This window comes from Anomaloglossus baeobatrachus, chromosome 10 (genome assembly GCF_048569485.1).
Source record: "Anomaloglossus baeobatrachus isolate aAnoBae1 chromosome 10, aAnoBae1.hap1, whole genome shotgun sequence".
In the NCBI taxonomy this organism is placed as follows: domain Eukaryota; kingdom Metazoa; phylum Chordata; class Amphibia; order Anura; family Aromobatidae; genus Anomaloglossus; species Anomaloglossus baeobatrachus.
Window position 1 is genome coordinate 168,520,460 of NC_134362.1, and position 24,596 is coordinate 168,545,055.

Consider the following 24,596-nt stretch of genomic DNA (forward strand, 5'->3'; position numbering starts at 1 on the left):
ACTGTGCGCCTTTGAAAAGACTGTGTGTTTACTGTTTGAAGACTGCCGCTGCCATTAGCTTCGCTGAGTGCAGGAAGAAGGGGGGCGTGCCCGAAAAAGAGGGAAGAAGGGAGCGCGCCATCAGAGCGGAGGGTCGTTAACCCCGCGCTACCCGGAAGAGATTGTAAAAAGAAAGCGGAGCCTGGTAAGGTTCACTAAGGGGGAGGAAGATGTCCGACACCGAGGGAGAGCCGGTGGCTGTAGTAGTTCAAGACGCAGCAGCACCGGCCAATGTAATCCCAGTCGCCGTCGCTCCAGCCCCCGCGGTAGCGCCGGTAATGCCGATCACAATGCCGTACATCCCGGGAGCAGAATGGCTGCCGCAGTACTCCGGGGAGTCACATACCCTGAGCGACTTCAGAGAAAGGCTGCACAGCTTGTTCCGGGTGTACCTGCTGACTGAGAGCCAGAAGGTGGGCATATTAATGGGGCAGCTAGCCGGCGCGGCCCAGCGTGAAGTGAAGTCCTGGCCTGATACAGATAAAAGGACAGCAACCCAGATACTGGCCAAGTTAAAGAGTACTTTCGACACCCGCACCGCAGCAGAAATAAAGATGAGATTCTTTGGGTGCAAACAACGGGCCACAGACAGCATAAGGGACTATGCCTTAAACTTGCAGGAGGCCCTGAAAGCAATTAAACAGGTGGACCCAGCGAGTGTACGTGAAGAAGACAAACTCCTAACTGAGCAGTTCATAGAAGGGCTCCTGTCAGATGCCCACAGGACGCAGCTGCGTATCATGGTCCTGCAGAACCCTGCTCTGGACTTTGCAAAGTTTAAGGACCAGGCCATCCGGGTACTGAGGGAATCTACACCGAATGACCCAGTACCTCTCCGGCCTCTTGCTATCACGTACCCCGGGGTGGTGCCTGCAACACGAGCCACTGCAGGGGCTGAGGCGCAGTCCGTGGATAAGGATCCCGCTGCAGAGCTCAGACAGCAGGTCCAGGAGCTGACCAAGACTGTAGCTGCCCTTGCCAAGACCGTGCAGTCTCTACAAGTGACCCCATCGCCTGCAAGAATCGAGTTGGCCTCCAGCCCAGATGACGTCCCATGGATGCGACAGAGGAGGATTCCGCCGACCCGAGGAAAAGACACAGACCGGTATGATTCAACGGGACAACCGATCTGCCGCCGTTGCAGCCAGGCGGGCCACATTGCACGACACTGTCCTTTAAATGGGCCGAACCTGGGGCCAGGAGCCAACCCCCAGGTGTAAGGAAGCCCGGCTCAACCCCCAGTCGCAGCAAGTATGTGGGAGGACGACCGGTCCTTCCTATTGTGCTGGATGGGATCCGTTTGAATGCCCTCCTGGATACGGGGTCCCAGGTAACAACCATCCCTTATAAGCTGTACAAAAGATATTGGGCTGATTCAGACATTGACCATGGCCCAGGTGATGATTTAACAATTGTGGCCAGTAATGGTCAGCCCTTGCCTCAAATTGGGTATAAAGAAGTAACCATTAAAGTGGGGCGGGTAGAATTGCCATGTCAGGGGATGATAATTGTAGATATTGATCGCAAAGAATCTGACCCACTGCTAACCATTGGTACAAATGTGATAGAAAATTGTATTGCCGAAGTGATAATTTTGTTGCAACAGGCGTCTGAAACTGCCAGCTCCGGGCAGCAGCGTGCCCTACAGAGGGAGATCAGAGCCCTGATGAGGAGGCAGCAGGTAGAGCTGGCCGGAGGAGAAATTGGCAGTGTGAGGGTAAGTGACCCCCTCCCCATTGCAATACCCCCAAGAAGTGAAATGTTGATATGGTGTCGGGCAGCAATAGGCTCAAGGGTCAGGATTACCAGGCCTTGGTAGAACCGGTGTATTCAGACAGTAGGCCTGGAGTCCTGATAGCCAGAGGGGTAGCAGACGTCCGCAAGGGGAGAGTGCCCGTCCGTGTCCTGAATTGTGGGGAGGAGGAAGCCAAATTTCCCCAATACGCCACTGTAGCAAAACTGTACACTGTCAGTAACAATACCATCAAAGCAGTGGAACCCTTGATCCCGTCCGACCAGGCGGAAGACAATGGCTCCAAGGGGCAGCTGGAAGACTGGTGCCAAAAATTACATGTGGGCACCGACTCCACACCCTCACACCAAAAGCATGGGGTTTACCGGGTGGTACAGGAGTACGAGCGGGTCTTCAGCAAACACCCCCTAGATTTTGGGCAGGTAAAAGGGGTTAAACATCAAATCCCCACGGGTGATCATCATCCCATTAAAGAGAGATACCGCCCTGTACCCCCAGCACAGTATCAGCGTGCCAAAGAAATGTTACGGGAGATGAAGGAGGCTGGGGTTATCAGAGATAGCTGTAGCCCTTGGGCAGCTCCACTAGTGCTCGTAAAGAAAAAAGATGGTACAATGAGAATGTGCGTAGATTACAGACAAATTAACCGCATTACACATAAAGATGCTTATCCACTACCCAGAATAGAAGAGTCACTAACGGCCTTAAAATCAGCTAATTATTTCTCCACCCTGGATCTCACCAGTGGGTATTGGCAGGTTCCCGTGGCAGAGGCGGACAAAGAGAAGACTGCATTCACGACACCAATGGGTCTCTGCGAGTTCAATTGTATGCCGTTCGGGCTCTGCAATGCCCCAGGGACATTTCAGAGATTGATGGAGTGCTGCTTGGGCCATCACAACTTTGAAACCGTGCTATTGTACCTGGATGACGTCATAGTCTACTCCAAGACCTATGAAGATCACCTGAGGCACTTAGCAAAAGTGTTTGAGTCCCTGTCGGAGCATGGCCTGAAGATAAAGCCGTCCAAATGTCACCTCTTGAAGCCAAAGGTACAGTACCTGGGTCATGTGGTCAGCGCAGAAGGTGTGGCACCTGATCCGGAGAAAGTCACCGTAATCAAGGACTGGCCAAGACCCACTACGGTAAAGGAGGTGCGGCAGTTCCTTGGGCTGGTGGGCTACTACCGAAGGTTCATTGATGGTTTCACAAAGATAGCAGCGCCTCTTCAAGATCTCCTGGTGGGCCAGCCAAAGCAGGCTAAGAAGCAGAGCCCTCCATTTGAATGGAACAGCCAAATAGAAACATCTTTTGTCCGGCTGAAAGGGGCTCTCATGGGAGAAGAAATTCTGGCCTACCCTGACTACAGCCAGCCGTTTGTACTGTATACAGACGCCAGCAACGTGGGACTGGGAGCAGTTCTGTCCCAGGTGCAGGGAGGCAGAGAGAAGGTGATAGCTTACGCCAGTAGGAAGCTTCGGCCCACAGAAAGGAATCCAGAAAACTACAGTTCTTTCAAGCTAGAGTTCCTCGCTATTGTTTGGGCAGTGACTGAACGCTTCAAGCACTATCTGGCATCGGCCAAGTTCACCATCTTCACGGACAACAATCCGTTGACACATCTGGCAACAGCCAAGTTAGGTGCGTTGGAACAGCGATGGATGGCCCGGCTGTCTAACTTTGACTTTACCATCAAGCACCGGACTGGCAAGAAGAATAACAATGCTGATGCGCTGTCCAGAATGCCTCACTTACCCGAGTCTGGAGAAGACCTGGATGAACTCGAAGAGATAGAGTTACCGGCTTTCCATCACCAAGGTGTTTCCCAGTGTGAGCATGCTGTAGGAGTGAAGCGCTCGAGCCAGCACGAGGTCTCGGTCAACCCATTACTCCACCATAATTGGGAAGAGACACAGAACGGTGACCCGGCCGTGCGATTAGTCAAGGAAAAGCTAGCACAAGCTTAGACCCATCTCGGTCCAGACGCTCCACAAGAAGCCCAGCAGTTGTGGAAGGAGAGGGGACGACTGTTCACCTAACAAGGCAAGCTCTGCAAGAGATATGTCAACTGGCGAACGAATGAACTCGTCTGGCAGATAGTGGTCCCACAGAGGGATGCTCCAATGGTCCTAGCAGCTTACCATGATAAAGCAGGACACTTCGGGTGGAAGAAGTTGGAGACCCTACTCCGCGATCGGTTCTACTGGGTGCACATGAGAAAGACGATCGAGAAGTGGTGCCGAGACTGTGGTCCGTGTAACCTGAGGCGGAAGGATGATGCCCGCCAGAGGTCTCCCCTACAGCCAATTGTCACGAAGCAGCCCCTGGAGTTGGTGGCCCTGGACCACGTGAAGTTAACACCAAGCCGGTCAGGCTATGTGTACGCCCTCACCATTGTGGACCATTACTCTCGTTTCCTGGTAGTAGTGCCTGTGAAGGACCAGACAGCCAGAACAGCAGCTAAAGCATTCCAGGCATACTTTTGTCAGCCTCACGGTTATCCGGAAACGGTACTGACTGATCAAGGTCCTGCATTCGAGGCCGAAGTGTTCCAAGAGTTCTGTAACATGTACGGCTGTAAGAAAATCCGAACAACACCGAACCACCCCCAAACCAATGGATTGTGCGAGAAGATGAACCATGTGGTTATTGATATGCTGAAGACTCTACCTCTGGAAGAAAGAAACCAATGGCCAGAGAAGTTACCAGATCTGGTAGACCTGTACAACCATATCCCAGTAAATTCGACCAACTGCAGCCCTGCTTACCTGATGCGAGGAAGACCTGGCAAGTTACCTGTAGACTTTGAGATGGGAACTGTGTCACCTGAAGCGGTTCAGGAGATAGAAGATTGGGATACAGAGCGACAACAGCAGTACCGCAAAGTCCAGGAATGCGTAGAAAGGAGCCTGTCCCAAGTAAGAACGAGACAAGAGCAGAACTACAATCAAACAGCCCCGGCAACTCCCTTAGCACCTGGAGAACAGGTCCTCAAGAAAAAGCGGAGGGCGCATAAATTAGATGATCAGTGGGAGAATGAACCCTACACCATTATTCCCTCCAACTTTGACAATAGTAAGGTATGCCTCATAAGCAAAGATGAAGGCAAGACCTATCAAGCAGTTTCTCGAGACCGCCTGAATGCGTGCCCTGAACGGTGCAGAATCCAAAAAGAAGTAGAAGAAGTACAAGAAAGTCCCCAAAGTCAAGAAAAAGAGAAAGAGATGATCCAAACAATCCTTGGAAAATTCCCCAAAACTTGGACCCGAATAAACAATGCCATAGTGGTACCAGTCTTGACGTTCCCGCAGTTGGTCGAGCCAGAAACAGAAGAGGTTCCAGATCCACCTAAAGAACCGTCCGCTCCAACACAAGATGACATGCCAGCAGTAGAACAGGGGGCTCAACCCCCTGCCAGTGGTGAACCTGCCGTACCCTTGGCGAATCTGAGACCCCGTAGGCAACCAACATGCATCCCTGTCAGGGTTAGGCCTACCAATAACACGGGGGGGGGGAAACACTCCAAGTAGTCAGGGACAAACCCCAGAGCTACGCCGGTCCCAACGTAGCACTCGGGGACAGCCCCCTCCAAGGTATAGAAGATAGAAAGTAAAATATCTAACAGAGTGTAAATAGTTATGTGAAAATGTCTTGTATGTAATGTTTTGTTTTGGGTGACTAAGTAAATGGACAATTGGGCCACTGGACTATGGATGGCCAACACTCTAATTGTACATAGTTAGCACCAGTGTGCTCCACACCCCTGAAGAAAAACCCGTCCGGCGTGCATAGAGTGGGGTCATCAATGCTCTGACGCACGCCCAGAGCCTACGTTGGGGGTTTGATCGCGGCGGGTCCCCCATGGAGCAGTGTAATGGACACCCGGCAGGGAGCCACACTGGACTCTTATAGTAGTGTTTAAGTTTGTAACGTTTAAGTAAGCGCCTCCCATAATGGGATGAAATGTTCTAACATGTTATGTTTGTTTCTACAGTCCGGGAGTACTGAATTTAACTAAGGGGGAGTGTGGCGCCCCAGGACCTGGTCGCCACAACAGCATTGCCCTCCCAAAGGGTTAATGCTGAGCCTGGAGGTAATTGGGAGGTCTATTGGCCAGTAAGTTTAACATCCAACGCAGTTCTCCCTCCGGCCAGCAGGGGGATCTCTGAACCTGGAATTCCAGGGAGCATTCCTTAAGTCTGACCTGAGGGAGGAAGTAGTGTTCAGTCTGTAGAGAGAAGTGATAGCAAGCAGACGCAGAGTGTGCTGTCCTGTGGATCTAGGGCCTAGAGTTGGAGCAGCTTGGCCCAGGGAAGCAGGAGTAGCAGAGAGGCACAGAAGAGACTCGGACATCGGAGTCTGTGGCCACCAGGTCCTAAAATACTTCCTTGTAGCCGAATCCGAAGGGCAGGAGAGCTGCAAGCACCTGGCCCATTAACAGCCCGAAGGTACAGCTGCATCATCAGGGCCCGGTGTGGACTCCAGCAGAGAAGCACCAGAGAGGGCCTGCGCAGCCTACCACAGAGGGAAAGGGACGTACCACAGGTCCCAGCAGCAAGAGGGCCATTGCTAAATCCAGAGAGCAGGGTCCTATAATAGTAAAGAAAAGAACAGGAGTAGGCCTCATACTCAGCTGGCCAAAAAGATCACCCCAAGTACTTCCAGGCCGACCGGATCCCCTTCACCACCTGTGACGGTCTCCCACGACTGGACTGTTCTTAAAGTAAAAGAGGAGAAGGTAAAAAGACTGTTGTTTGTGCCTGTTTCTTTCATTGCCTGTCGGCCCTGCACCGTGTTATCCACACAACACCATAGACTTTCACGAGCACCAACAGTGTCCCCGGGGCACCGCTCCACCTGTGGGGAGCAGTACCACCATTGCTGCCATATCATCACCCCGGAGGCCTCACACAGCAGCGGCGGCTTAATAGCCGCAAACCACAGGTGGCGTCACAAAACAAATACTTTAATTGCTCCCAAGTCACCAGCCATATTTAAACTGACACCCACCAGGGCCACGGAGTCGGGCCCCGCCACCACTGACAACCCCCGGACTGGTCCGGCTTGGCACCGGGTGTCCCATAGCCCTGGGGTGGGCGAGTCAGACACAATTGTGAAGTTGAACGATATTTATTGCTTATTTTTGTAAAAATTAAATAACTGAAAATTGGGGCGTGCAATATTATTCATCCGCTGTAAGTTAATACTTTGTAGCGCCACTGTCGCGGGCGGAGGAGGGGACGCTGCGCTCTCCCACTGCTCGGGTCCGGCTGCTGCTGCTGCTGCTCGGTGGTGGCTCGAGCGGTGGGCCAGATCCTGGGGACTCGAGCGGTGTTCCTCGCCCATGAGTGAAAAGGGGGTTTTGATTGTGGGGATTTGATTTCTGTCCGTGAGGCCACCCACGGTTGTGGTTTTATTGGTGACACCACCGCTGCTCTAGACGGGAATCCCGGGAGCGGTGACAGGGAGCAGCTTTGTTGTTAGTTCTCCCCTCTGTGGGTAGGGGGTTGGTTGTCCTGGGGCCCGGTGATGGGGTAGGGATGGATGACAGGCGGGTTACAGGGCCCCTGGTGAGGTGCAGGGTCGCGGGGGCAGCGCTGTGCCGCACGGCACGGTGGTACTCACTCAGCCAATGATGAGGACACAGTTCTCGGTAAAACACACGGCTGGATGGACGGGTCCCACAGACAGCTGCGGTGTTGTTTCTCCCGGCAGGTTGATGGTGACTGCCTTTCCCTGCACCTATGTAGTGTAACGGTTCCAATGGGTTCCCACCGGTAACCCGCTCCCCAGCTTGGATGGGTGCTGAAGGAGCCCCTTTTGCGCGAAGGCTCTGGCCCTGGGAACTTTAGCCTTGGCGGTGACTGTGTTTCCCTCTCTCGGTTGGACGGTTGCCTTCTGTCGGGACTTGGCTGCTGGGAAACCCAGGAGGTTCCCTTCGCTAACGGATTTGGCAAATTCACGGCGACTCCTAGCCTTGCCGGGGTCTGTAAGTCCCTGCCGGATGGTGCTGGCTTCTCTTTGCGTACCGGTCCGGTACCACCGGGCCACCGCCCGTCCACGGTCCTTACGGTTAGCTCCAATAGGCCACTCCAGCAGACGGTCACCACCGTCTGCCAACCTTGCTGGACGTGCCCGGGCTCCAACCCGGACACCTGCAGTAGCTCAGCACACTTTTACTCGCTGCACTTTACTCTACTCTGCACTCAAGCTCTGCCTGAGCTAAACTGACTACAGTTTCCTGCTTCCAGGACTGTGAACTCCTCGGTGGGCGGAGACCAACCGCCTGGCTCCACCCCCTGGTGTGGACATCAGCCCCTGGAGGAAGGCAACAAGGGTTTTGTGTCTGACTTAGGTGTGCCTGACCGGGAGTGTGGGGTGTGTAGGTGTTGTTCTCTGTGGCCCCTGGCTTGTCCAGGGCACCACATTCCCCCTTAGTAAAATGCAGACCGTCAGCGGGCTGCCCGTCCATCACCGGTTTTATTTTCACAACTGGAAAAGATAACGGTAAAACTATGATTACAAGTAAAATAACATTTTCCCACATCGGGAGGTACTCTTACTTAAAATGTTGCGTAACGGTTACGGCTTCCGCTCTCTCCCACCCAAACAATCTGGCCCTGATGCTGCCCCTAAGCAAACAGGCAGCACCCCTTGACCCCAGTCCAGCACAAGTTGCCCGAGCGGGTTCTGTCCTTTTCAGGGGACCCACGTCCATGGGGAACCCCTGAAACCCCCAGAGGATCGCCACCGGTTCCGGTGGTGGCTGGGCCCCAGCCTGCTCCACTGCGGGCCCTTCCTCCAATCCGCCTCTCCGGAGGCGGTAACGGTGAAAGCCTTAAAATAACATTTTTATTTACAGACCACTAGTTCGTGGTTGCCTTGCTAGTTCTCAGGCTTGTCCATAAGGAGTCCCTTATGCAAAAACTTGTAGACAGTCCCCACGGGGACAACGGTGCCGGCAACGACCGGTTTCAATCGGGCTGACAATCAGGTAAATCTTCGGTTAATCATTCACTTATCATTCTTTTGAAAACAGTTAAACGGTACTTTTTAACACATACGGAGTTCCCCTCTAAAGAGTAGTTTCCCGGTACCTAAGTGGGGGTCTACCTAGGTTGGGACGAGTGGACCTTCGAGGTCCGGTGTCAGTGGTGGCAGGCAGTGGGGCAGAGGAAACCATCAGTTCCTCTTCCCTGCTATCGTGTGGGGCAGGCGGAGGCGTAGGGGAGCTGGGTACAGGTTCATCCCTGGGCACTGGCTCATGGTTGACCACTTCCATCACTTCCTCATCCACGGGTTGTGGGAACAGTATCACTGGAAGAATCACCACGCCGTTCTGCGTAGGCCAGTCTGCTGGAAAATCACCCATCATGGTGTGGATTACCTCTTTTGCCTTCTCTGTCGGTCCGGGAAGCGGAGCCTCAGCCTCCACCCTCAATGCTGGTGGGCACCTTTTTAGATGGTCCCGGGAAACCGTGACCAGAGTTCCCCCCTGGTCACGACTGATCTGGTAAGCCTTCCCATTCTCTCATCCTGTGGGCTGTATGACATACGGGGTTTGCTCCCACTGATCATCCAGCTTGTGGGTTCTCCTTTTTCGTTTCAGTACCACATCTCCAGGCTGGAAAGGACCGGCAGACGCCTTCTGGTTAAAGCGCTGCTCCTGCTGTTCCCGGCTCCGACTCAAATTCTTTTCAACATACTCCTGGATTTGTCGGTACTGCACCCTCCGCCGGGTGTCCCATTCAGCTGTCGAAGGGAGTGCTTCTGGGGCTTCCAACCCCATGTCCAAATCCATCGGCAGCCGGCCGGGGCGAGCCCTCATCAAGTATGCTGGGGTGCATTTCGTTGAGCTGGACGGGATATTGTTGTACATATCGACCAGGTCAGGTAGCTTTTCCGGCCACAGGTTCTGCTCTTCTAGTGGCAGCGTCTTAAGGAGGCCCAGGACCAGGTGGTTCATCTTTTCACACATGCCATTGGTTTGGGCGTGGTAAGGCGTGGTCCGGATCTTCTTGCAGCCGTACAACTGGCAAAATTGCTGGAATACATCCGCTTCAAAGGCCGGGCCTTGGTCAGTAAGCACCTTCTCAGGGTGTCCATGTGGTCGGCAGAAATAAGCCTGGAACGCTCTAGCGGCGGTGCGGCCGGTTAGGTCCTTGACTGGGACAACCACCATGAACCTTGAATAGTGGTCTACGATGGTTAGAGCGTAGGTGTACCCACTTCGGCTGGGGGTGGGCTTTACATGGTCCAGGGCGACCAGCTCCAGCGGCTGATGTGTAACGATCGGGTGTAGGGGCGCCTTCTGGCTGGCCTCGTCCTTCCTTCTCAGCGTACAAGGGCCACATTCCCGGCACCAGGCCTACACAGATTCCCACATTCCGCTCCAATAGAACCGCTCTCTCAACAGCATCTCTAGCTTCTTCCATCCGAAGTGTCCAGCATCATCATGGTATGCCTGCAGGATGGTGGGCACATTAGCTTGGGGAATCACCAACTGGCGGATCTTCTCATGGGTCTTTGGGTTTATCAGCTCACGGTACAATTTCCCCTGGTGCAGATACAGCCGGGTTCGTTCCCGGCACAGGCGTTGAGCTTCGGCTGGGGCAGCGGGGTCTATCCCAACAGCACCTTGCTCCACTAGGATCTTGACTAGGCGGACAGCGGGCACTTGGTCCTGAGCTTCTTGCCACTCCTGGCTGGGCAGTGGGTCCAGGTTTACCAGTTGTTGATGGACATGCACCTTCTCAGTCGGCAGCCGATGAAATGCAGGCAACTCAACCTCCTCGAGGTCGTCATCCTCGGGCCCTTCTTCCGACAGGTGGGGCATGCGAGAGATTGCATCGGCATTAACGTTGGTACGGCCGGCCCTGTATTTGATGGTGAAATCGTAATTGGCTAGCCTGGCCACCCACCGCTGCTCCAGCGCGCCTAGCTTGGCTGTATCTAGGTGGGTCAGCGGGTTATTATCCGTGAAAGCGGTGAACTTAGCTGCGGCCAGGTAATGGCGGAATCGCTCGGTGATAGCCCACACGAGTGCCAGGAGCTCTAGTTTGAAAGAGCTGTAGTTCTCAGGGTTCCTCTGTCGGTCGGAGCTTTCGGCTACCATAAGCAATCACTTTTTCCTTCCCGTCTTGGACCTGGGAGAGAACTGCCCCCAAGCCTACATTGCTGGCATCGGTGTAGAGGATGAAGGGGTGGCTGTAATCAGGGTAGGCTAGGATTTCTTCTCCGGTCAGGGCCGGTCTCAGCTGGCGGAAGGATTCCTCATGCCTTTCTTCCCACACCAGTGGGGCCCCTAGGGGCTTACCACCTTTGGTCTGTCCCACGAGGAGGTCTTGAATGGGGGCAGCCATCTTCGTGTACCCCTTGATGAAGCGACGGTAATACCCCACCAGGCCCAGGAACTGCCTCACTTCCCTCACCGTAGTCGGCCTCGGCCAGTCCTGGATGGCGGTGATTTTCTCGGGGCCTGGGGCGACACCCTCCGCTCCAACCACATGCCCTAGGTACTGCACTCTGGGTTTCAGCAGATGACACTTGGAGGGCTTCAACTTCATCCCATATTTAGCAAGGGACGCAAACACCTCGGCTAGGTGCTCCAGATGGGCTTCATATGTCTGGGAGTACACAATCACATCATCCAGGTACAGCAAGACGGTCTCGAAGTTCAAATGCCCCAGGCAGCATTCCATCAGCCGTTGGAAGGTTCCAGGGGCATTGCACAGCCCGAACGGCATGCTATTAAACTCGCAGAGTCCCATAGGGGTGGTAAATGAAGTTTTCTCTCGGTCTTCTGGTGCCACAGCCACCTGCCAGTACCCACTGGTGAGGTCAAGGGTGGAGAAGTAGTTAGCGGTTCTCAGAGCAGCCAGGGACTCCTCAATGCGGGGCAGAGGGTAAGCATCCTTATGTGTTATCTGGTTAATTTTTCGGTAATCCACACACATCCGCATGGCGCCATCCTTCTTCTTAACCAGTACCAACGGGGCGGCCCAGGGACTACAGCTGTCCCTAATAACCCCTGCCTCCTTCATGTTCCTCAACATGTCCTTAGCACATTGGTAGTGTGCAGGAGGAATAGGCCTGTACCTCTCTTTGATAGGGGGGTGCTCACCGGTGGGGATATGGTGTTGGACCCCTTTAATCTGCCCAAAGTCTAGGGGGTGCTTGTTAAAAACCTGCTCATACTCCTGTACCACCCGGTATACCCCTTCTTTGTGATGTGTAGGGGTATCGTCAGTGCCTATGTGTAGCTGTCGGCACCACTCGTCTAACTCCCCTGGGGATGGGTGAGTGCTGGCAGTAAGTGGTGAGGTTGGGGGAACGGCCTCGTGGATGGTGTGGGGATCCAGAGTGAGCAACTTAGCAAGGGTAGCGTACCGGGGAAGCCTGACTTCTTCCTCCTCGCAGTTCAGCACCCTCACGGGCTCTCTCCCCTTGTTTACATCTACCACTCCGCGGGTGGCCATTACTGTGGGCCAGTGTTCCGAGGGCATGGGCTCTATCATGGCGGGGTAGTCTCGCCCCTGTGGCCCTACTGCTGCCCTGCACCAAATCATCATCTCACTCCGGGGAGGTACAATCAAAGGGGCAACATCCATCACTCGCACCCCGCCAATCTCTCCTCCTTTCGAACTCACATGTTGGCGGTACATCAGGGCTCGGATCTCACGCTGCACAGCTCTGTCGGCTCCCCGCCGCCGTGGTGGCCAGCTGCTGCAGTAGGGTCAGCACGTCACTCATACAGTGCTCCATCACGTTAGTCCTTAGCACTACCTTCGGGTTATGATCACTGGGCTCATTCATTATCACAATCATACCCTGGTGTTGCAGTTCAGCTCGCCCCACAGTCATGGCCACTTGTTTGTACCCCACTTGGGTCAATGGGAGTCCATCAGCAGCAATCAGTGTTATGCTGGCATCTGGGGGAGCCAGTTCGTCCTTTCCCCAGTACCGTTGATACAGTGTGTATGGTATAGTGGTTACCTGTGATCCAGTGTCCAGGAGAGCCATCACCGGTATGCCGTCCACGGCCACAGGGATGATGGGCCGGGCCCCGATGTACCGGTCCCGCCAGTCTGGGGGGCCATGGGGTTCTACTCCTGAGAATTGGCCCGTGGCCCCAGGGGTTGCTCGTTTAACGGACACCGTCGGGAGTAGTGGCCGGGTTTGCTGCACCTGTAACAGATTGGGGGTCCATACCGGAGAGCGGTTTGCAGGCGCAAGGCATAGTCCCGAATGCTATCCCGCGGGCCGTTGCCGACATTGATAGAACTGCATCCGCAACTCTGCCCCGGTACGGGTCTCAAAGGCCGTCTGCAGCTTCTCAAAGATGGTGGCTACAGAAGACCGGTCCCCCTCGGCCCCTGTCTCCGCCTCCTGCTCAGCCGCGCCGGTTAGCTGCCCCATCACTAGCGCTGCACGTTGCTTATCAGTCAGGGGGTACAGTTCCAGTAGCGGACTAAGTTTCTTCCGGAAAACCTGCAAGGCATCAGGTTTCCCATCGTACTGCGGTAGCCAGGCAGCTCCGGGCACATAGGGCAAGGAGAACGGCATCACCTGAGCGAGAGCTGTGGCCGCGGCGCTCCCCGCCAGCGCGGCCGGGACCTGGGCAGGCCCATTCCCATCTACGGGTGCCCCCGCGACTGCGACCACCGCATCTCCAGTGGCTCCGTCGGGCGCAGACATCTTGCTTCCGTCTCCCTTAGTCTCTTTCCGGCTCCTCCTCTATAGGGGCGGGGTTTGGGCCTTCGCGCCTCCACTGCTCGACGAGACGCTCGAGCGGGAATTTTTCGCGCCCAAGATGGCGGCTTCTCCAAATTTCCGGCCGGACACCTCTGGTGTTCACACAAGGCGCAGTTCCACTAGTTGGTAGAACGGTAGGATCCTGTTCGTGACGCCAAGTTGTCGCGGGCGGAGGAGGGGACGCTGTGTTCTCCCACTGCTCGGGTCCGGCTGCTGCTGCTGCTCTATGATGGCTCGAGCGGTGGGCCGGATCCCGGGGACTCGAGCGGCGTTCCTCGCCCGTGAGTGAAAAGGGGGTTTTGATTGTGGGGATTTGGTTATTGTCCGTGACGCCACCCACGGTTGTGGTGATATTGGTGACACCACCGCTGCTCTAGACGGGAAACCCGGGAGCGGTGACAAGGAGCAGCTTTGTTGTTAGTTCTCCTGTCCGTGGGTAGGGGGTTGGTTGTCCCGGGGCCCTGTGATGGGGTAGGGATGGATGACAGGCGGGTTACAGGGCCTGGTGAGGTGCAGGGTCGCGGGGGCAGCGATGTGCTGCACGGCTCGGTGGTACTCACTCAGCCAATGATGAGGACACAGTTCTCGGTAAAACACACGGCTGGATGGACGGGTCCCACAGACAGCTGCGGTGTTGTTTCTCCCGGCAGGTTGATGGTGACTGCCTTTCCCTGCACCTATGTAGTGTAACGGTTCCAATGGGTTCCCACCGGTAACCCGCTCCCCAGCTTGGATGGGTGCTGAAGGAGCCCCTTTTGCGCGAAGGCTCTGGCCCTGGGAACTTTAGCCTTGGCGGTGACTGTGTTTCCCTCTCTCGGTTGGACGGTTGCCTTCTGTCGGGACTTGGCTGCTGGGAAACCCAGGAGGTTCTTTTCGCTAACGTATTTGGCAAATTCACGGCAACTCCTAGCCTTGCCGGGGTCCGTAAGCCCCTGCCGGATGGTGCTGGCTTCTCTTTGCTTACCGGTCCGGTACCGCCGGGCCACCGCCCGTCCACGGTCCCTACGGTTAGCTCCAATAGGCCACTGCTGCAGACGGTCACCACCGTCTGCCAACCTTGCTGGACGTGCCCGGGCTCCAACCCGGACACCTGCAGTAGCTCAGCACACTTTTACTCGCTGCACTTAACTCTGCTCTGCACTCAAGCTCTGCCTGAGCTAAACTGACTACAGTTTCCTGCCTCCAGGACTGTGAACTCCTCGGTGGGAGGAGACCAACCGCGTGGCTCCACCTCCTGGTGTGGACATCAGCCCCTGGAGGAAGGCAACAAGGGTTTTGTGTCTGACTTAGGTGTGCCTGACCGGGAGTGTGGGGTGTGTAGATGTTGTTCTCTGTGGCCCCTGGCTTGTCCAGGGCGCCACACCACCTTTTTCTGCGATTGCAGCTGCAGTCGCTTGGGGTTTGTGTCTATCAGTTTTGCACATCCAGAGACTGAAATTCTCGCCCATTCTTCCTTTGTAAACAGCTGGAGCTGAGTGAGGTTGGATGGAGAGCGTTTGTGAACAGCAGTTTTCAGCTCTTTCCACAGATTCTCGATTGGATTCAGGTCTGGACTGTGACTTGGCCATTCTAACACCTGGATACATTTATCTGTGAACCATTTCATTGTAGATTTTGCCTTATGTTTGGGATCATTGTCTTGTTGGAAGACAAATCTCCGTCCTAGTCTCAGGTCTTTTACAGACTACAACAGGTTTTCTTCAAGATTGGCCCTGTATTTGGCTCCCTCCATCTTCCCATCAATTTTAACCATCTTCCCTATGCCTGCTGAAGAAAAGCAGGCACAAACCATGAGGAGGCCACCACCACGTTTGACAGTGGGGATGGTGTGTTCAGGGTGATGAGCTGTGTTGCTTTTACGCCAAACTTATCGTTTGGCATTGTGCTCAAATAGTTCGATTTTGGTTTCATCTGACCAGAGCACCTTCCTCCACATGTTTGGTGTCTCCCAGGTGGCTTGTGGCAAACTGTAAAGAACACTTTTATGGATATCTTTGAGAAATGGCTTTCTTCTTGCCACTCTTCCATAAAGGCCAGTTTTGTGCAGTGTACGACTGATCGTTGTCCTATGGACAGACTCTCCCACCTCAGCTGTAGATCTCTGCAGTTCATCCAGAGTGATCATGGGCCTCTTGGCTGCATCTCTGATCAGTCTTCTCATTGTTTGAGATGAAAGTTTGGATGGACAGCCGGGTCTTGGTAGATTTGCAGTGGTATGATACTCCTTCCATTTCAATATGATCGCTTGCACAGTGCTTCTTGGGATGTTTCCAGTTTTGGTAATCCTTTTTGTAACCAAATTTCGGCTTTAAACTTCTCCACAACAGTATCATGGACCTGCCTGTTGTGTTCCTTGGTCTTCATGATGCTCTCTGTGCTTTAAACAGAACACTAGGAAATCTTGTGTCTAGGGTGAGGGACCACGAGGCCTACCGCTGGCTCCTGATGTCCCTCACCAACCTATATAGGTTCTGCACCTATTGACTCCTATGGGGTTTGAGGTCCGGGGTCAAGTTCAGGTGCCGAGCTGGACTTTTAACTACAGTTTGGCAGAACCCAGTGAACACGAACATCCAGCGGTCCGCTCATCCCTACTCCCGAATACTCCCTCCAGTCACTTATCATTATGTAAAATAATTCTATACAGTAAAGTCACAACCAGACATAGAGACGGTTAATATGATTTATTTTTATGAATATTTTATGTAAATTCCCTATCAGAATGTTTTTGCAGTGTGGGAGGAAACCGGAGAACCCGGAGGAAACCCACGCAAACACGGGGAGAACATACAAACTCCTTGCAGATGGTGTCCTTGGTGGGATTTAAACCCAGGACCCCAGCGCTGCAAGACTGCAGTGCTAACCACTGAGCCACCGTGCCGCCCGTATGTGGAATATGTGAGAACATCGTCTGCAGCTGCAGCCGATCTCAGGATCTCTGCACATGATGGATCTGTCTCCATGGAGCCGATGAGAATCTGTGGATCTTGATGGAAATGACCTGGAACTTGTGTAGATTTCTGGAAAGAGAAGACGACAAGATATTACATCCCATCAACAGATTCCTAAAGGAAATACAAAGGAGCTTAAGACTGGAAGAAAAGAAGCAAATTCTAATATCTACTTACATGAAGCGCAGGTCGCTCTGATCCAATCCCTCAATGGTTTATAGACTTGGACCTTCTGTCTGTAAAAAGGAAAAAAAAAACAATATTATATTGCATGTAATATACAGATCATGGGGCGGAGAGAGAAGAGGAAATGAGGGGAACTCACCATCCGCTGTTTTGGGATGTCCATGTTCATGGTCCTTCATGCTTGGTGAGAAGTGACCAAAGAGACCAGAACAACAGGAAGATAAAGAGGATTTTTGTCCAGCCTTCAAAATAATGTAGATTTCTGTGAAGAGAAAATGACAAATCATTATATCCAGTGGCGCAACTAGAGTTCGATGGGCCCCGCTGTAAGTTTTGGACCTCACCCCCCCATCTTCCCATGCTCTGCTTAACCGCTTTCCCTCAGCACCTGGTTTTCCATGCTTTGCTATACATCTTTCCCTCAGCACCCAGCTTTCCTAAATCCCTGCTTTATATCTTTTCCTCAGCACCCAGCTTTCTTATGCTCTGCTATATGTCTTTCTCTCGGCATCCAGCTTTTCCATGCTTTGCTATACATTTTTTTCTCACCACCCAGGTTTCCTATCCTCTGCTATATATCTTTCAGCACCCAGCTTTCCCATGATATCAGAACATGAGAATGTTGGGTGCTGTGAGAAAGATGTATTGCAGAGCATGGGAAAGCTGGCTGATAAAAGAAAGATGTATAGCAGAGCATGAGAAATCTGGTTGATGAAAAAAAAATGTATAGCAGGGCATGGGAAAGTTGAGTGCTGAGATAAAGATGTATAGCAGAGCATGGGAAAGCTGGATTCTGAAAGATGTATAGCAGGGCATGGGAAAGCTGGGGGATAAAAGAAAGATGTATAGCAGAGCATGAGAAATCTGGTTGATGAAAAAAAAATGTATAGCAGGGCATGGGAAAGTTGAGTGATGAGATAAAGATGTATAGCAGAGCATGGGAAAGCTGGATGCTGAAAGATGTATAGCAGAGCATGGAAAAGCTGGGTTCTGAGAGAAATATGTATAGAGTAGAGCATAGGAAAGCTGGGTGATGAAATAAAAATATATAGCAGAGCATGGGAAAGTTGGGTGCTGAGAGAAAGATGTATAGCAGAGCATGGGAAAGTTGGGTGCTGAAAGATGTATAGCAGAGCATGGGAAAGCTGGATGCTGAAAGATGTATAGCAGAGCATGGAAAAGCTGGGTGCTGAGAGAAATATGTATAGAGTAGACCATGGGAAAGCTGGGTGATGAGGGAAAGCACTTCTTTCACTCAGAGCTTTCCTAACCCATGCTTGTATCTTTGTCCCTATTCTGGTATTATACAGCACTCTGTACCCCCCAGGCCCCGCAGAGGTCCCGACCATGATCGTTCCACCCCTGATTTTATCATATGAATAAATTCCTAGTAAAATGAGCTGGAGACTAAAAGAAATGGAATCCTAATATTTACTTACATGAAGTACAGGTTGTTCTGATCTAATTATTCTTTGTTTTCCAAACTTTTTTTGACTTTCCTTCTACAAAGAGGAGAAAGCAGCGATTATTTCTATGTTACATGTAATATACATATGACTGGACAGAGGGGTGAGTGATGACTTACCGTCCGGTGTTTGGGGTATGTCCTGTGTTTAGCCCTTCATGTTAGATATTGACCAAAGCTGATGGTAAACTAGAGAACAGAACAGCAAGAAGTTAAAGACGACATTTTTTTTTATAGCCTTCAAATTAGTTGTAATGAATGCAGGGTCCCTTACCTGGGCTGGAATTCAAGATGGTCTCTTTCACTGCCCGCACCATGGACATCTTAAGATGTCATTGTGGTGCGCGTCTGAAGCAGTGGTTACGGCACAGGGGGCAGTGAGGGCTGGAGCGCAGCCAGTCAGAAATGCAACCTGGATGGAAGAAGTGGTTGCACGGGATGACTGTGAGCTGCTCTCCGATCTGATAGTCCTCTATACATATGGGACATCTCTCGCCCTCCTCCTGTGAGGTTACATTCCTTGTTGGGAGTCTCGCAATTTGGCGAGCTCTCCAGCTAATCCTACCACGCCTTCTCCTCGGCACAGGTACATTTTGTACAGGTGGCTCCACCTGTGGCAGTGGTGGTGGGATCACAGGCTCTGCCTGCGGTTGAATAGGTGCGTTGATGGATGGTGATGGCCCCGCAGGGGCTGGTCTTAGAGGAGATCGGCTTCTTTCTCTACTCCTGCCACTGCTGCCCTCTGCTGTTGAGCTGGAGGGCCCGGCAGGGGCTGGTCTAGGAGGAGAGCGGCTTCTATCTCTACTCCTGCCACTGCTGCCCTCTGCTGTTGAGCTGGAGGGCCCGGCAGGGGCTGGTCTAGGAGGAGAGCGGCTTCTTTCTCTGCTCCTGCCCCTGCTGCCCTCTGTTGTTGAGCTGGAGGGCCCGGCAGGGGCTGGTCTAGGAGGAGAACGGCTTCTTTCTCTACTCCTGCCACTGCTGCCCTCCGCTGTTGAGCTGGAGGGTTCGGCAGAGGCTGGTCTTAGAGGAGAGCGGCTTCTTTCCCTGCCCTCTTGTCCCCTACGGTGTAGAGGATCTCTGGCAGGTCTCCCTCTCCTCTCAGTGACAGCATTGCTGTCTCTCTGATGTCCACGGGGAGGTCTTCTCTGATGTCTTTCTTGAGACCTCAACCTATGGACAGTTATGGCCTGACCTATAAAGAAATGATAAATTATCACAATTATTTCCAATTTTGTAAAATACTTATGGCCTATAGGGATCAGCCCATCTGCTGCTGCTGTGTTTAGGGAGAGGAGAACACTAGAAACAAATTGCCTTATTTTGGACTTTAGTTTACCTGCAGTTTCTATCCTAAAATGTGGCCCATCATACACCATGATATATCCTCCCAGGAATGCCCTGTAGCAGAGATCTCAAACATGTGGCTGCGGGCTGCATGCAGATCCTCAGGCTGCTTCTTGCGGCCAGCAGGCACGTGGATCAGTAACGATCGCAGCCGGTGCAGGGGCCGCAGCCGTCAGTGCTTTTTTTCAGATGAACGTTTTTCTGGAGCTGTGAAGCAAGCAAGCAACTGACCTATTTGACCTCAGTTGCTTGCCTCTGATTGGCCAGCGGCCGCTATTGGAATAGTTGGGCAGAGAGAACTTGACTTGTGCTGCGCCGGCAGAACATTTATCTGAATTTCAGATGAAGCTCTGACAATGGCTGCGAACATTACCAGGTCTACGTGCCTGCAAGCCGCGTAGAATAGCACAACAGGGGACCAGGATGGGACATTGCTACAAGAAGAGGTCCAGTAAAGGGGACATTACTACAAGAAGAGGACCTGCATGGGCACATTACTACAGGATGGCCACAAGGATGGGGCACATTACTTCAGGATGGGGACCAGGATGGGCACATTACTACAAGAAGGGGACAAGGATGGGCACATTACTACAGGATGAGGACCACAATGGGGCACATTACTATGGGATGGGGACAAGGATGGGGCACATTACTACAAGAAGTGGACCAGGATGGGTTCATTACTACAGGATGGAGACAAGGATGGGCACATTACTACAGGATGGGCACAAGGATGGGGCACATTACTTCAGGATGGGGACCAGGATGGGCATATTACTACAAGATGAGGACCAGGTGGGCACATTACAACAAGAAGGGGACAAGGATGGGCACATTACTACAGGATGAGGACCACAATGGGGCACATTACTACGGGATGGGAACAAGGATGAGGCACAATAATACAAGAAGGGGACAAGGATGGGTACATTACTACAGGATGGAGACAAGGATGGGCACATTACTACAGGGTGAGGACCACGATGGGGACAGGGACTGGGCACAAGGGCACATTACTACAAGAAGGGAACAAGAATGGGCACATTACTACAGGATGGGGACATTACTACAGGATGGGGACAAGAATTTGCACATTACTACAGGATGGATACAAAGATAAGCACATTACTACAAGGAGACAAGAATGGGCATATTACTACAGAATGGTTAGCAGGATAGTGACAGTACTAAAAGATGAGGACCACGACTGGAACACTACTACAAAATGTTGGCAAAAATTACTATATGGTGCCAATTGTAAAGCTGTATTACTTACAAAAATGGGCTCAAATATATAAAAAAAGCATGATTGTTATTTTTTTACCAGCAAAAATGTGTGTGTGTGTGTGTGTGTGTGTATATATATATATATATATATGTATGTATATATACTATATATCTTTTATTTTTTTAAAAAAAACAAAAACTGTACATTGTTCTAATAAACTAAACAAAGTTCAAAAATGATGATCCAAAGCTGTATAGAAAAAAATATGGTACCAATAAAAATGTCACTTTGTCCTGAAAAGAGTGCGGCCCCCAATTGTTTATTTCTGTGTGGCCCTTATACCCAGCCGAGTTTGAGCCCCCTGCCCTATAGGGTGTGAATATTGTCTCTCGTCCCCAAATATTTCACTTACCTTGATTTTGTGGTCGGCGCAGCCATGCTTCATTGTCAGCGATCAGCTGACGCAGCTCCCGGGCACTCATGTCTTAGGTACCTGAAGCTGATAGAATTTGGAGAATTGAGCTCTCCGGGCACCGGTATTATTGTGCCCTGATCAAAGATCAATAACAAGTAATAGGAAGTAAACACTAGATGTGGAGCACAAACTAGATCACTCTTCCAGAACCAAAGTGAAGTGTCAGCAAAAGCATCAACTCAAGAAATGGCAGTGATATCACTGTGCGGGGGGCTTATATACCCTCCGGCATTCCATTCCATTATGACATCATCATATAGAACCCCGAGCATTGTGACATCACAGCAGCCGGCCGCCATGTTTGCTGCCAACCGATGAATGTTGTCAGAGAATGTGGAATATAAATATTCTGTCTGTTTTTTTATAATATAAATGTATATAAATCTGTGCATTGGAAAAGATTTATATAAACAGGTTTTCTCATTGTTTGTAAATAGTAAATATTTTGCTTGGTAGATAATATATATTATTTATTGTATAAATTGTTAATTATTAAACATTAGATGTCTATGGGGAATATCTATTATATACAGCTAAGTGTGTGTGTGCGTGCGTGTGTGTGTGTTTGTGTGTCCGCTAAAGGAATCCACACTGTCGCATGTACAATCACGAGATTTTGCACAGACACTCCATGTGACTCAGGGAACATCATAGAGTATGTTTTTAGGGGAAATTTTAACCTCGCGCTTTCCAGTTATTCGACAAAAAACCTGCCTCCATTAAAGTCAATGGAGCTGGGAGCCACAATGCAGCCAGAACGTCAGAAGAATGTTGGCGTGTTACAATTCAGCCAGGGAAAGAGACAGACAGGCAGGGAAAGAGACAGGGACAGAGGCAGACAGGGACAGAGGCAGACAGGGACAGAGACATGGAAAGAGACAGAGACGGAGACTGGGAGACAGTTACTATCCTGGGAAACGCCGGGTACTACAACTATTTCTTTATAATATTACTTGTGGGTGCTACACTATTGTTAAACAATACACAATTCAACTGCTGCAGAACCTCTTCAACTCAGACTGACAACACCTGCAGTGTGTATTATGATGTTCTGCAGCAGCTGAGGTTTGTGTCATGTGAATCTCAGGCAGCTGAGGGGAGATATTATTTTATTTTTTGGCACAGTAGTAGCAACTTACTATAATAGTAATGGGAAGCCCCCGACCTCTGCAGGAAGAGTTATGGAGCATCACATTGTCCTGTATGTAAGCAGTGTGGTGACAAAGCTCGTGGGCCCCAGTGCAAGTGTGTCGCCCAGGGTTATGGGGTACTCGGTCCCGGGCGGTGTATAACTGGAGAATGTCCCTTTGGTGGCCGTTGCCTGGTCCCGTGCCCTGGGTGCTTTTTGAAAAGGGGATATTTACAGGGGATTCTTGAATAAAGTTTATACGTATCGCCAGGCCCGGACTGACAGGCGGGAGGGGCGGGACTTCTCCCGGTGGGCTGGCCGGTGGAGGGGTGGGGGGGCCGCCCCCCGCCTCTCCCGCACTGTAGCCGGCAAAATCAGAGTGGAAAAAATGAGGCCTCCAAAAATCAACTCCGATATAGCCGGCTCACTACTGAAGCAGCTAGATCAGAGTTGATTTTTTGAGGACCACAAAAAAATCAACTCTGAACTAGACGCAACCCTGCCGGGACAGGGGCTTCGACGTGCAGCTGCGTGATGACATCATCACCCTGCTGCTGTCGCCGCAGGGACACGTCAGGCTGCGCGCTCCATGGAGGAGCCGAAGATGAAAGGTTTAATCACTGTGGATGGGTGAGGAGGGGATTAGGGCACATAATAGGGAGTACTTTATCCAGAGGGGCAGTGTGTGTGTGAGGGGGGATATTTTACTACGCGACCGCCAGGGGCCGGCCTGTGAGTCAGGGGGGGTCGGCCTGTGAGTCGGGGGGGGGCGGCCTGTGAGTCAGGGGGGGGGGGGGAGGCCTGTGAGTCAGGGGGGGGGGGCGGCCTGTGAGTCAGGGGGGGGGGGCGGCCTGTGAGTCAGGGGGGGGGCGGCCTGTGAGTCAGGGGGGGGCGGCCTGTGAGTCAGGGGGGGGGCGGCCTGTGAGTCAGGGGTGGGGGGGCGGCCTGTGAGTCAGGGGGGGCCCGGTGACATCAGGGGACAGAGGGGCCCCCTGACCTGGAGAGGCCACCAGGCGTTTCTGACGTGCGGCAGAGCAGAAGTGCTCTAGCAGACGGAAGCCATCCTTCCAGGACCTGCGATGATGTCATGTGCCCATGTGACTGTGCGGGAGGAGACACAGGATGCCGGCAGAAAGAAACAGAAGATACTGATATCGATTCCTGAAAGAGATTGGGACACATGACTGGTAATGAGAAAAGAGGGGACATGAGGGGGAGGGGGTGCAGGGTGAGGGGCATATGAGGCCTACAGACTGTGACAGAAGCATGTGAAGGGGTGCAGAGTTTTTGAGAGGGGTAAATTGGATTACATGCAGGGTGAGGTATGTGGAGCAGGGTGTGTGGGATATGGGGGTGTAGTGTGTGTGATATGGGGGTGCAGGCTGTATGGGGAGCAGGATGTGTGACATGGGGGTGTAGTGTGTGTGATATGGGGGTGCAGGCTGTATGGGGAGCAGGATGTGTGACATGGGGGTGTAGTGTGTGTGATATGGGGGTGCAGGCTGTATGAGGAGCAGGGTGTGTGAGATATGCGGGTGTAGTGTGTGTGATATGGGGGTGCAGGCTGTATGGGGAGCAGTATGTGTGACATGGGGGTGTAGTGTGTGTGATATGGGGGTGCAGGCTGTATGGGGAGCAGGATGTGTGACATGGGGGTGTAGTGTGTGTGATATGGGGGTGCAGGCTCTATGGGGAGCAGGATGTGTGACATGGGGGTGTAGTGTGTGTGATATGGGGGTGCAGGCTGTATGAGGAGCAGGGTGTGTGAGATATGCGGGTGTAGTGTGTGTTATGGGGGGTGCAGACTGTATGGGGAGCAGGATGTGTGACATGGGGGTGTAGTGTGTGTGATATGGGGGTGCAGGCTCTATGGGGAGCAGGATGTGTGACATGGGGGTGTAGTGTGTGTGATATGGGGGTGCAGGCTGTATGAGGAGCAGGGTGTGTGAGATATGCGGGTGTAGTGTGTGTTATGGGGGGTGCAGACTGTATGGGGAGCAGGATGTGTGACATGGGGGTGTAGTGTGTGTGATATGGGGGTGCAGGCTGTATGGGGAGCAGGATGTGTGACATATGGGGGTGTAGTGTGTGTGATATGGGGGTGCAGGCTGTATGAGGAGCAGGATGTGTGACATGGGGGTGTAGTGTGTGTGATATGGGGGTGCAGGCTGTATGAGGAGCAGGGTGTGTGAGATATGCGGGGGTAGTGTGTGTGATATGGGGGTGCAGGCTGTATGAGGAGCAGGATGTGTGACATGGGGGTGTAGTG

At 52.4% G+C, this 24,596-nt stretch overlaps 1 protein-coding gene across 1 annotated transcript; it reads right to left on the reverse strand.

The window, feature by feature from the left end:
- Positions 1 to 16,221: 16,221 nt before the first annotated feature.
- On the reverse strand, positions 16,222 to 21,369 carry LOC142255313 (uncharacterized). Its single transcript, XM_075326854.1, has 7 exons — positions 21,136 to 21,369; positions 18,423 to 19,340; positions 18,269 to 18,337; positions 18,123 to 18,185; positions 16,823 to 16,945; positions 16,675 to 16,733; positions 16,222 to 16,566 (listed from the first exon to the last, which is right to left on the reverse strand). The coding sequence occupies exons 1-2, from the start codon at positions 21,203 to 21,205 to the stop codon at positions 18,481 to 18,483; spliced, it is 930 nt and encodes a 309-aa protein (XP_075182969.1). The 5' UTR covers positions 21,206 to 21,369; the 3' UTR covers positions 16,222 to 16,566; positions 16,675 to 16,733; positions 16,823 to 16,945; positions 18,123 to 18,185; positions 18,269 to 18,337; positions 18,423 to 18,480.
- Positions 21,370 to 24,596: the final 3,227 nt, after the last annotated feature.

Bases quoted from the DNA above. Each gene is read 5' to 3' on its own strand.
- LOC142255313 (XM_075326854.1), bottom strand. From the start codon at position 21,205: ATGAGTGCCCGGGAGCTGCGTCAGCTGATCGCTGACAATGAAGCATGG. The intron at 19,341-21,135 runs GTAAGTGAAATA...ATTTCTTTATAG, and splicing joins GCGCCGACCACAAAATCAAG to GTCAGGCCATAACTGTCCAT.